This window comes from Vespula vulgaris, chromosome 24, assembly GCF_905475345.1.
Source record: "Vespula vulgaris chromosome 24, iyVesVulg1.1, whole genome shotgun sequence".
Classification (NCBI taxonomy): domain Eukaryota; kingdom Metazoa; phylum Arthropoda; class Insecta; order Hymenoptera; family Vespidae; genus Vespula; species Vespula vulgaris.
The window spans coordinates 2,709,185-2,722,284 of NC_066609.1; the positions used below are offsets into that span (position 1 = coordinate 2,709,185).

General features: G+C 25.5%; 2 protein-coding genes across 2 annotated transcripts; one reads left to right on the top strand and one right to left on the bottom strand.

Annotated features, from left to right (window-relative positions):
* The first annotated feature begins 43 nt into the window (after positions 1 to 43).
* LOC127072221 (transmembrane protein 245) lies at positions 44 to 4,219 on the top strand. Its single transcript, XM_051012483.1, has 8 exons — positions 44 to 702; positions 773 to 1,717; positions 1,829 to 1,993; positions 2,075 to 2,273; positions 2,353 to 2,537; positions 2,625 to 2,725; positions 2,825 to 3,127; positions 3,213 to 4,219. Exons 1-8 carry the CDS (start codon positions 187 to 189, stop codon positions 3,391 to 3,393), a joined length of 2,595 nt encoding a protein of 864 aa, XP_050868440.1. The 5' UTR covers positions 44 to 186; the 3' UTR covers positions 3,394 to 4,219.
* Positions 4,220 to 4,368: 149 nt separating this feature from the next.
* Positions 4,369 to 12,976, bottom strand: LOC127072253 (beta-mannosidase). The gene is made up of 16 exons (XM_051012544.1): positions 12,678 to 12,976; positions 12,440 to 12,552; positions 11,829 to 12,371; positions 9,925 to 10,905; positions 9,516 to 9,849; positions 9,292 to 9,432; positions 7,793 to 7,867; positions 7,562 to 7,708; positions 7,331 to 7,479; positions 7,055 to 7,260; positions 6,725 to 6,986; positions 5,920 to 6,646; positions 5,423 to 5,851; positions 5,082 to 5,296; positions 4,819 to 5,022; positions 4,369 to 4,687 (listed from the first exon to the last, which is right to left on the bottom strand). The coding sequence occupies exons 1-16, from the start codon at positions 12,748 to 12,750 to the stop codon at positions 4,388 to 4,390; spliced, it is 4,899 nt and encodes a 1,632-aa protein (XP_050868501.1). The 5' UTR covers positions 12,751 to 12,976; the 3' UTR covers positions 4,369 to 4,387.
* Between the last annotated feature and the right edge of the window lie 124 nt (positions 12,977 to 13,100).

Sequence of the window (13,100 nt, forward strand, 5' to 3'; positions counted from 1 at the left end):
TTATATAGAATAAATATATAAATCAATATATGTTCCCTATCGAATTCTTATATAGCTATGATTATATATGAGGTAACCCAAAAATGTTATGCGTTGTATTATATAGTATGCAACATGGTGGCTATCGTTCTAACCTTTAGATAAAATTCAAACGTATAATATTAGTAGTAAAAATTTTGGAAAATTATGGATGTTATTAAATCACCGATGGACAATATTTTTAATATGTTATCCGGATTTAATGCAAGTCATGAAAAAGCTTTAAAACAGGGTATCTATAATGCAGTGGCACTTTTTTTGTTGTGCTTGGTGCTTGCTGCTGGATATGGATTATACATAGTATTAAGTCCATTTTTAAAACCACTTATTTGGGCCTTATTATGTGGTGCTGTTCTTTTTCCATTTAAGTATTCTTTAACGACAAGAGGACAATCATGGTTTGATAAGATCGAATCAACAAGTAAACCTTTGTTTTTAAGTCTTGTAATTCTGCCTCTTCATATAATGGATAATACTGCAGAAACATTGGGTACAGCATTATGGAAATATATAAAATACATAGTAGCTACTATTTCAATGGCATGTATAATTATGGCAGCTTATAATTATACTCCTAATATATTGTCATGCCTGACATGGAAGATATTTAATGTCTTTAGTATCATTTTTGGTTTTTTTATATCAACTTGCAGTATTTATATGGTAATAATATTATTCTTTAAGATTTAGTTATTTATAAGAATTTTTCTAAATATGTAATAATTTTTTACAGATAGCTTTTATATTAATTGGTTACCTATCAACATTATATGTTTATTGGTCACCTGAAAATTCTAAACATTTCTGTTATACATCATTTGTATTATGGTTCATGATCAGTCTATATTTTTCCAATATACTGGGTGCTTACCAAATATTAATATTTATCACTTTGCAAGTTTTGTACTTCATAGGCTTTATATATGAAGTATTATTAATTATGGAAGCACAAGAAATGGAGGGTCATCAAATGAAACTTATTGAAACAATTTGTTTTGTAATGACAAATAGAACATTTCCAAAATTGCAAGATGGTAAAACAAATGAAAAGAAAAAGATTAAAAATATAGAACAAGTTGCAAATAAAACAACTATAGAAAGTGTACCTACATCTGGAAAAATAGCTATAAAATCAATTTCATTGGACTCTGATGCAGGTGTGCCTTATCCAAAATTTGTACAAGAGAAAAGAAAATCTACACCTAGTATATCTTCTATTACTCATACTGCACATGATCGTAATTTCTTAAAAAAATTAAAAACAGAGTTACGAATGTCTTTAGATATCGAGGATGATAAAGTTGATACTGATAAATATATGTATGGAGCACTTTATGCTTGCATTGGTATGATTTTATGGAAACACAAATGGATAATACAAATATTAATCATTCCTATAGCTTATTATTTTGCTAAACAACTTGGAAGTTATTTTGGCTTATGGAAATTAATATGCAAACAATATAAGTATATTATTGGAATTGTTAATGCTTGGTGTGAAGAAAGAAATCAATCACTTTTACCTGCTAATGTTAGAGGATTATATAAAGTAGCAATAATAGTTGATGAAAAATTACAAAAATTTCTGAAAGGTTCAATCAATGCAGTAGCAACTACTGCTGTAATTGTAGGATTAATAGTATTCACCATTTGCACATCAATATTTATAACAATTCAGGTATAAATTATTAGTTCATTACATAATTAATGTTGTCGAAAATAACATATTTCTTTATTTATAATTTATTCATAATTAATATACTTTATATTATCATAATTATCATAATAGGTCTATGCCGAAGGTATGCATCTCATTCAAGTTACAGCTGAAATTGTAAATTCTTCTTTAATAAATAATCCAGATATAGACTGGGTACCTCAAGAGTGGGAAGAATCTGTAAATAGTGTATTGGATAATGCATATACATATGGAAGAGGTGCTATTTCTGATGGGGTAAAATATTTATATGTATATATATATATGTATATATAGTCAAAAAATATTTTTATTTATAATGTTTAATTTATGCATCAGATAAAGAAACTTGTTAAAGATTTAGATTCTGCCAAATCAGAACAAATGGAGAAAAAAGTTTTAGAACTATGGGATAGACTTTATCAGGCATGGATGATGTCTAATGAGGATCCAGATTTAATTGGACCAACGGTAGATATAACAGCAGCTTATTCCATATGGGAAAGTTTTAAAGATAATTTTGGATCACTTCCTTTACGTATGTGCATTATACTTAAAATGCTATAATTTCCTTAAAAATATATATTTAATTTGTAATTGCTCTGACTTGTTCTTAGATATGTTTGATATGACTGGTATACAAAACTTTGCAAAGGAAAATGTTGGAATCCTTATGTCTTTATTGGATTCTGTTTGGAATATAGTCAAGGGTAATATGTCTGTGATACTTACTGTTTTTACAGAATTATTTTATATTATTCTTATGAGTGGAACAGCAGTATTAAATTTTATACTTAGCATGGTATGTATAATCTTTTTTAAAGAAATTTTTTATATAAAAAATTATGATTTATATTATATGTGTATGTGCTACTATATATTGTTTCAGATTGTCTTTTTTACTACATTGTTTTATCTTTTAAACTCTAGTGGTAAGACATATAAACCCATAGAATTAACGACATTATTTAGTCCTATTAATTGTGACAGGTAAATATTTTTTATAAAGAGATACTTTCTTTTATTAATAAGTATACTTTGGAAATTGTAAATTTATTTATGCCGTTATTATTTGTTCCATTTTTACAGATTTGCTGTTGCTTTGCAAGAAGCTGTGATTGGAGTATTTGCAGCCACGTTCAAACTTGCTACATTTTTTGGCATGTGGACGTGGTTTGTACATAATTTATTTCAAGTTAAAATTGTATATTTACCATCAGCTTTTGCTACAGTATTAGGTGCTGTCCCCTTCTTGGATGCATATATTGCTTGTGTTCCTGCAACTTTAGAACTTTGGTTTACACGAGGACCTATGATGGCTATTCCTTTTTTTATTTTCCATTTTTTACCATGTAATATCGTCGTAACAGAGTTTTATAAAGAAATAAAAGGGTATAATACTTTCATCTATTCATCTATATAATTTTTATAAATTGAATAATGTAAAGATTTCTAATTTTTATTTACTAAATTTTAGTGGTGGTCATCCATATCTTACTGGCTTATCTATAGCCGGTGGAATATTTTGTCTGGGTGTTGAAGGTGCTATTTTTGGACCCTTACTCCTTTGCTGTATTATGGTGGTAATTAATTTGAGTCGTCGTTATCTTAATTCGCCATCTGTGGAAATGATAAAAACCTCCCAAATGTCAAATTAATTATTAATTATTCAAAATTGAATTAAAATATTGCTTCCATTAGAACTTGGTAACAAAATTATTATAAATGCAGTATTTCTTTTTTGAAATTATGCAAAGAATTTAAAGTAATCAGCCTTTTTAAAAATATGCAGTATATATTTGATAGAAGATATATGCATATTCGATTCTATTGAAATATATTTAAAAATATTTGTCAATTTACTAAATAAGAAAAAAGGCTTGATTGCTAAAGAAATGATTTCATTATACAATGAAGAAGTCATTTCAGCATAAATGTTTGCTGAAAGTTGCATAATTGCTGCTAACTACACTGCATATAAAATATTATATAGTGTTCTATAAGCAATTTGATATTTACTTATGTCTATAAAATATCTCTGCTTACGCTTATTAGAATTAGGAAGATTTTATTGTTACAAGTTAATACTAAAAGAGATTATACATTTGTTAATGTTCTTATACTAATACATAATAAAAAAACTATATAATTGTCTTTAAGATCTGATAATTATATTATAATATATTAAATCGTAACGAAAATTTTAAATTAAAAAATATTAAAGCTCGTATAAAAATAGTCGTTTATAAATAATTTTATTGCAATTTTTATTTTTTATATATTTTAAATTTTGCCTAATAAAAATGTAGATATCTTGAAAAAGATATACAATTAAAAAGTGCATTGTACAATTGAAGTATAGCAAATATTCTTATGTTTGATTATTCATAATTTATTTATCAACTTCAAGTAATATAGTATAATATTTAAATTATAGTAATATATATATATATATATATATATATATATATATATATATTTGTGTGCGTGTGCGCGTGTGCATATTTGTAACATAATTCAAGTACTTTATTATTTTATTTAGAAAATTTAATGATTATTTGATATGTCTAATGGGATAATTATTATACTTTTCATCATTTTAATAATATTTATATTTCTTGTTGGATATGAAATTTACTTGCATTATGATATTTATTTTCCTCCATCATAAAAGTATTCATACATATTTACAGTTCTATTTGAATTGTAAATGTCAGAGAAAGTTGTAACTTGTATATTTTTTTGTAATGTATTTGGCGTAATTGCTTCATATGCATGAAACTTTATATATTTCCTTTGCTCAAACATGTGAAACCCATTTTCTGAAAAACGACCATTTATGGATTTTACTTCTAACCAAACAAAAAGTGCTATATTATTAGTGGATACTTCAATTTCATAATCTGGATAATTTGATAATTTTCCTGGTAGATAATTTGTATTAATTTTTATCTAAAATACAAAATTTTATATATTAGACTTATTACATTATTGATCTTTTATTACTATTATTATTATCACTATTATTATTTTTATTATTATTAATATTACTATTTATATAATATTTTGATAAATTTACTTACTTTGACATTGGCTAATGGGATATTTACATCTTTTAGTACAGTTGGATATACATAATTAATGGGAGCAATTTGTAATGCATTATAATCTTCAAGTGTAAGACGCATAATACAGAATTTCTTTGCTTCTACCAATGTTCCACATTTAACTTCTTCAAGGAGTTTATCAAGCCATATTGATGTAATTAGCATCGCTTTATTTGGCTCCTGTTAACACATCTATAAAGATTCTCTGCGCATTATGCAGAAGAATGATTAATACTTACAACTTTAATATTATCTATAGAATGTACATGTAGAGGTACCATCGAATTCCAATTATAGATACTTAATTTTAAAGTACAATTATTTATTGGATATAATTTATCAGAAACGATATATATTGATAGTTCATTTGCTTGAGATAAACGAGAGGTTACGATAATAGGTGAGAAAAATTCTATTGCATAATAGTGAAGTATTTTCCATCTTCCTCCATATTCTAAAAAAAATGCAATAGTTTATAAATAATTATTAAAATATAAACGAATGTTAGATACAGGAAAGAAATAAAACAAAGAGAAACTCTAAAAGAAAAGATTAAAATTAATTAGTAGTTACATATTACCAATAGAAGACCATGATGGAGCTTGCCAAACATCATTTAATTGCCAATAAAGAGCTCCCATCGTAAATCCTTCTCCTAATGCATTCAACTCTGATCTTGATTGACGATATGATTCTGTTTGTATTTTCACAGAAACAGCTTGATTTATTTGACTTAAATATATAAAATCCATAAAATCTTGAATTGTATTATTTGATTTTGGTATTAGAAAATTTTTAGAAATAAGAAATTTCATGAATTCAGTGCCAGAAGGTAAATGTTGACGATGTTTCAAAAAGTTACTGTTCATTCGTAAATCATCAAAATTTTCCACAGCTGTTAATATTGTATAAATTGATGGCATTGACTGAAATCCATATTCCGAAACAAATCTTGAACATGGGTATTGATTTATATCCCATCCATTTCTTATATAATTATAATAATGAACTGCAATGAAAGATATGTTATCCTATTTGAATTATACTTTATAATATAGAATATATAATGTCTTTTACCATCTCCATATAAATTTGAATAAGGATTTTGTCCAGTATAATTATATTCTTTTGTATATAAACCATTACTTGGACTGGATACAACAAAAGGTCTAGTAGGATCTGATTTTTCCACCTCTTTTTTAATTAAATTCACATAAAGTTTAATGTAATCATTTTTATATATATCTTCTCTACCAGTTCCATACCAATTACTATATAAAGCTGCTTCGTTTTCATTATTGCCTGCCCATAAAACTATACTTGCATGATTTTTTAATCGTCGTACATTTTGTATAACTTCCTTTTTAACAGAACTCAAAAATTCTTCACTTGTAGGATACATGGAGCAAGCAAACATAAAATCTTGCCAAATCATAATTCCAAATTCGTCGGCTAAATCATAAAATAAATCAGATTCATACAATCCACCACCCCAAACTCTAAGCATATTCATATGTGCATCCTTAGCCGACTGCAGTAGGTTCCTAATAACATGTTCTTTAGCTGTTAATTCAGGAAATATACTTGCAGGAATAAAATTACTTCCCTTTGCAAATATTGGTACACCATTTACACGAAAATAAAAACTTAATCCTTTTTCTAATGGTTCTTCTACTAATTCTATAGTTCTGAAACCTATACGTATATATTTGTTTAATGTTTTGGTTTCTGTTGTAATAGTAACTTTTAATATATATAAATTTTGTTTGCCAAAACCATTTGGCCACCATCTATCAATCAATTTCTATTAAATAATTCAAGACGATTAAAAAATAGTAGATAATTATAACAAAATAATTTTAATGACCGGTAAATGACTTACCGAATGCACATTTAATATAGTTGATGCAGTAACATATCTATTCTTTACTTGTAATATTATATTAGATGAATTTTGAACATATATAGAATTCATATTATATAATTCTGAAGTTATATTACACGTAATAGTGTCACTTTTTCTATTAGGAGAAATTTCAAAGAATATTGTTATAACAATTTCCCAAAGATTATCTTTTTCATATATATCTGTTGTAATGTCTGTAACTAGAACTTCAGTAGTAGAAATTAATTCAATATTTCTCCTAGAACATTAGTTATTGAGTTTTCCTTGTTCAAATACCATTATATGTAAAAAAAAGTTAGTTCATACCAAATTCCCATGGAAGGAAAAGCTGGACCCCAATCCCATGAGAAACTAGCTTGCATTTTTCGAATATGATTAACATGACACTCTCCATTATATTCTTTGGGAACACATTTTGGAGGAACAATATATTGTAAACTTTGATTCTTATATAAATTATCTGCCATTTTTATAGGCGAATCAAATACAATTTTTAAAGTATTATCCCCTATCTGACAATTTTCATTTTTTTTTTAGATATATGTTGTTTTATAAAAACATGATGAGAAAATTATGATATACCTTTATATATTGTTCTATATAAAATATATACTTTAAGAACATATTAGAGGTTTCTCCTACTTTATGATCATTCAAAAAAATAGTAGCAAAAGTATCGAGTCCGTGAAATATCAAGGCTATTGTTGAACCATTTACAAAAGTATTTGTTGCTGAAAAAAGATCTCAATGAGTTATGAAAGTTTACTTAGCTAAGGATTATGTGTTTATATTTTTTTAAATATTCTCAATTACCAGTAAAATTTTTGCTGTATACAACTGTTTGTTTACCAACCCATCGATGTTTTATATCATTTATTGCTAGAAAGTTATTAGATATCAAATGTGCAGCAGTTAAATCTGTATAGATGCCACCTGGCACAACTGCAGGAAAATCTAATTCTGTATAGACAATATATCATTAAATATAATGAATAAATAAATGTATAAAAAAGAAAAGAGATATTAAATGAAACAATATTGTACCTTGGCATTTTTTGTTAGAAGATTTATCTAAAAAAAAGAAATTAAAATAAATATAAACAATATTGTGCATATAAATAAATTGTTAGATCTTACCGCATAAAATAGTTCCTTTCCATGCACCATTTAAGGTTATAAATTCCATAGCTACATTATTTATACATATGAATAATATAAATATTATCAATTCCTTCATATTTTATGTAAACTTTAATAACCACGAGTTATAAAATTAATATCGTATGTATATTTAATATAGAATGTATATTTAATTAATAGAAAATATTTATAAAATTATAGAAATTATGTAATACTATTATAAAATATGTAGTATGCATATTTTCATTCTAGAATAATATTACTTTTTTATTTTTTTAATATTGTTATAAAAAAAAAAAAACAATGAATAATTTCATATAGACTTTGTTGCACATGTGATACATATTACACTAGGTGAATTTAATTGTATTAAAGCACAATCAAATGTAACCTTTGATATTTAAATAATAGTTATAATAAATAATAATTTTTATCTCAATTCAAAATGATATTTATATCTAGATTAATCAGCAAGCAGTTATTTATTAACTGAAAGATAAACATAGAAGTATTATACAATACAAAGTATTATGTTTAATCTATAAAAAGATAAGATATAGACGATAATTTCAGAATTATCTTTGATCATATACTTAAGTTTTACAAAATTTTTATTAGTATAAAAATATTTATATATACTTAATAGTCTAATGATATCAATGCTAACTATATTAATAATAAAAAAAAAAAATGTATCCATAAATTGAATGATTTATTATATTATTTCTTAAGTAATTAGCATTGATAAAACTAGATACTTTTGTGTGATATTTATAATTATTTTAATGTATTATTTTTTAATAATTTTAGTACAGATGTGTATATATACACACACCTGCAAGCATGCGTGTGTATATATTTGTACTATACATATATATGTATATTATATATTTAACATTCTATAAAAAAACTTTGGTGCGAAGACTACTCATATTTTAGTTTGCTGATTATTCTAATTTATTGTATACTTAATACTCTACATATTTTTCATTCATTTTACAATATACTAAATTAAATGTTAAGATTTGATTTTTACATACTTTTCCAAATTTATAAGTAATTTTCAAAGAAAAATATAGCAAATTATTGACCATTAAATTATAATATAAAAAAAATGAAAAGATAAATATATTTCTGAAAATATAAGCCTAACATTTAATTTATTGCAAATGGAATGTTTATATCAAATGCAGAAGAGAAATATCTTCTCTAGCATTACATTGTTAAGTGAATTGTGATAAAAATAAGAGGTAACATATATCATTTTGTTTAGTTAAATACAAATATACTATACATATGTTAACATTTCCAAAAGTACTGATAAATATTAAACAAATACCTGTTTAATTAATATTAGAATATCAAACAAAAAATATAAAATTTTTAATAAAACAAACTCTATCAACGTTTTCTCTTCCTACCTACTTGTGTTTTCCTTACTGAAATTAATTGGCCATTGTAATCTATGTTAGAAGTTCTTTGTTCACTAATGGGTTGATAAGAACGTACAGGAGAATCAGGTACACTGATTGTAATAGAAGTACCTAAATATGTACATGAAATATATTATCATCATATTAATATATATAATAATTATCTATAATAATAAATAAAATAAATAACATACCTCGAGATGGAGAATTTTGTTTATGTTGTAAACATTTATTAACATGATCTTCATAATCTATGCCATTTTCTGTTTTAAACAAAGAACAAATATCACATTCATATATCGTTTTTGAATTCTTAGTTTTTTCTTTGACTACATATCTACTGTTTTGAGGAGAATAAATACTGTTTTGTTCAGGTTCATTATCCATTTCGAATTGATCACACATAGCTGCATGATTTTCTATCTTATTGCTCGGGAAGGATTTATTGCAGATAGGACAAGTTACTTTTTTTTCTAAACAATAACTATCCTTTGCCATTTCTTCAATTATATTTTCATTGCCATTGTCCTATAAAATATGAAATGAATAACTTATAAAAATATCCTGTACATACATACTTATTATATAATTACAACAACTAACCTGAAGTACAGTTTCTTTATTTTGCCTTTCTATTTGTTTTTTTTCTTGATCCTTTAATTTTTGTATTCGACTTGTATTTCTAGATTGTAAGACTTCTACTAGCCTATCCTTTTTTCTATCTTTACTTTGAGCTTTCTCTTTTTCTTTAAATGTTTCTTCCATCTCTTGCATTCTTCTTTTCATAAAATCTTGTTTTCTTTTCTCTTTTTCTTCCTCCTCTTTTCTTTGAGCTTCCTTTTGATCTAAAAGTATTTTTCTTTTTCTTTCAGCATCAACTTGTTTTAAATGCGTACATTGTTTTGCTAATCGCGTTGAAAAATTTTTCATAGATAATGGTTTAATAACAACATCTTCGTTTAATAATGTTTCATTATCTTTGTCATTGATTCTTTCCAATTCTACAATTGCTTCTTTAGTTACCAATTTATGATCTAGACTTCCTTTTTTTGATGTATTAGGACTTTCTACATCATTTTTATTTGAAGCTTTATGATTTTTTAATGACAAATAAGTACTTCGTGTCTTATTTTTATCAAACTCACTTGACTTTAAAGGTGTCTCTACTCTTGGATTGGATAACATATTAGGAGATACCACTCTTTCATCAGGCCCTTGCAAAGATTTTACATTTATACATTTGCTAGCTGTATCATTGTTATTAATAACATTAAAATTATTATTTGATAATAAATCTTCTTTATCAGACTGTTGCTTTAAACAATCTGTTTCTTGAGTTATTGGTTCCTTGTTATGCAATATTTTGCGTACTTTGTTTTTATCTTCAGTTTTTGTTTTTTTTAGAAGACTAAATCTCATTTCATCATTATCATCACTGCTGGAACTTGATACTGCTTTATTAGTAAACCAAGCAGCTTTCCTTTTGTTAGCTCTGTCATAATTACTGCTTATATTTTTTAATTCATTGAAATTAGAAGCAACCATGAGAGGTTTTCTGTCCAAACTGTTGTTATCAGTATCCACCTATATAAATGTTGAAAAAGAAGGATTAGAACTGAAATAAGTAAAGTGAAAAGAGAGTAGTCTATTTTTTTTATAGAAATATAATTTATTGAAAAATTTCAGTATAGTTTACACTTTTAATAACTGTCACCTGTAAATGTTTATGGGTACATATATCCTATGATAATACAGGTTAACAATTATTTGCAGAAATATTATTAATTATTCAATTTACTTTTATAAAAACTTATAGTAGTTACTTACTTACACAATCATTGAACCAGTATATATAAAGAATTTTATATCAAAACAAATATTCATTATTTAAATGTTTTTTAGTACATTATCCAAAATGCACATTTTTATGAATATTTTAATTTAATGAAGAAATTTACTTATTTTTTTTTTTTTTCACAAAGATATTGTGCAAGTTATGATTGGATGAATTTCATCAGAATTTTGTTTTTCTTTTATAGAACATATATACATCACACACACACACACACACACACACACACACACACACACACACACGTGCACATCATACATACATCATACACACATCATACAGACTCTTATATATATATATATAAAACAAAGCATAATAAAACAGCTAAATAAAAAATTATTATTCCTTGTTATTGATGAAAATAAATTTTTTTGAAAGTAATAGTACCCAATAAATTATTTTTATTTTCTTTTAATAAGCAAATTAACAAAACAAATTACTTTTGTGAAGTAAAGAATCAAAAACAAATAGAAGATATTTTTGTCATAAACTTGCAGTTTCATTTACACAATATATAAATTTTTTTTGTAGTAATACTCAGTAGATATATGAAACTACACAAGTTATGTTGTATTTTATAGAGAAGAGACTCACAACAAAAAATAGTTATTACTTCTGTGAGTCAATGGTATGAACGAGACATGGAGGTACACACCTGAATGGGTGTCCCCCATTGAAACTTCAATTGGGTTGAAACATGGCAACTGAACCATAGATCTGCCATTTCTTTCAAATGAATACTCAATTCATTCATTATTTTATTGCCTTTTTCAGTTGTATGCGCATCTTTACAAAATCTGAAAGGTATGCGCTCTTGAGCTGGAGGTCGCCTTGGTTGTTGTAAAGGCACATCGTTCTGATCAAAATGAGAATCTAATGGATTAATTTGCCATCTAATCAATTTTTTTTTACGTTCTGATTTGCTTTCTATACGTGAATTAGAACATTCCTGCATAGAATTCTTAAATTTTTGACGACATAAAAATTTATCTGCACCATCATCACTGACATCATCATCTGAACTCCTTCTTCTAGATGTAATGTTTTTCTTATCACGAACATTAGATGATTCTGAACTATTATTACGATATATATTGTATGAACAACTTGGTTTTGATCGGTCATTATCTGTTTCTTGTATTGACTTTGCTTTAATTGCTACATCTGGTACAGAATTATTAGTAGAATATGGTAAATCCTAAAAATTATTAATAAATCGTGTTACGTTAGTTAATCGATTATTACTGAATTTTTCTAATAAGTTACCTTTTGATTCCTTGAATTGTTTTCTGTTCTGGCCATTTCTCTAGATTCATGTATTATATTGATAATTTGCTTCATGTCATTAAGATTATAGTTTGGCTTGTCTATTCCCACTTCTGGATCAAAAATAAATATTCATATTAAAACATATGAAAATCTTATTAATGAATAATAATATATAGATGCATTGTTGATAAATGTCGCATTAAATATAACTTGTTAAAGTTATGCCAAATATTACTTTCAAGTTCTTTTTTCATCATTTCACTTTCTTCTTTTTCCGACACGGTCAAATTTTCTATATTACTTGACATTTTTTTAAAGACTTATCGTATCTACAGCAAACATTCATTCGTAAACAAAGATCTCTTTTTTTTTTTTATCAAATTACTGCAAATCTCATTTCACATTAAAAATATATCATATGATTTTTTTGATTATAATAAATTGAATGAACGATAACATTTACAGAAATAATGAAACAGGAAGAAAACTTAAAAGTGCATTTGTGAAAAACAAAGTAATCTATTATCTAGCTACACATACAATTTCGCAAATCTACAAATACGTTTAGTAGAATCTAGGACTGTCTTATGTGAACATCGTATAATAATGAAGCTATTTGATTGGCTACTTGCGCGATTTCTATTGGCTTGTATGCAAC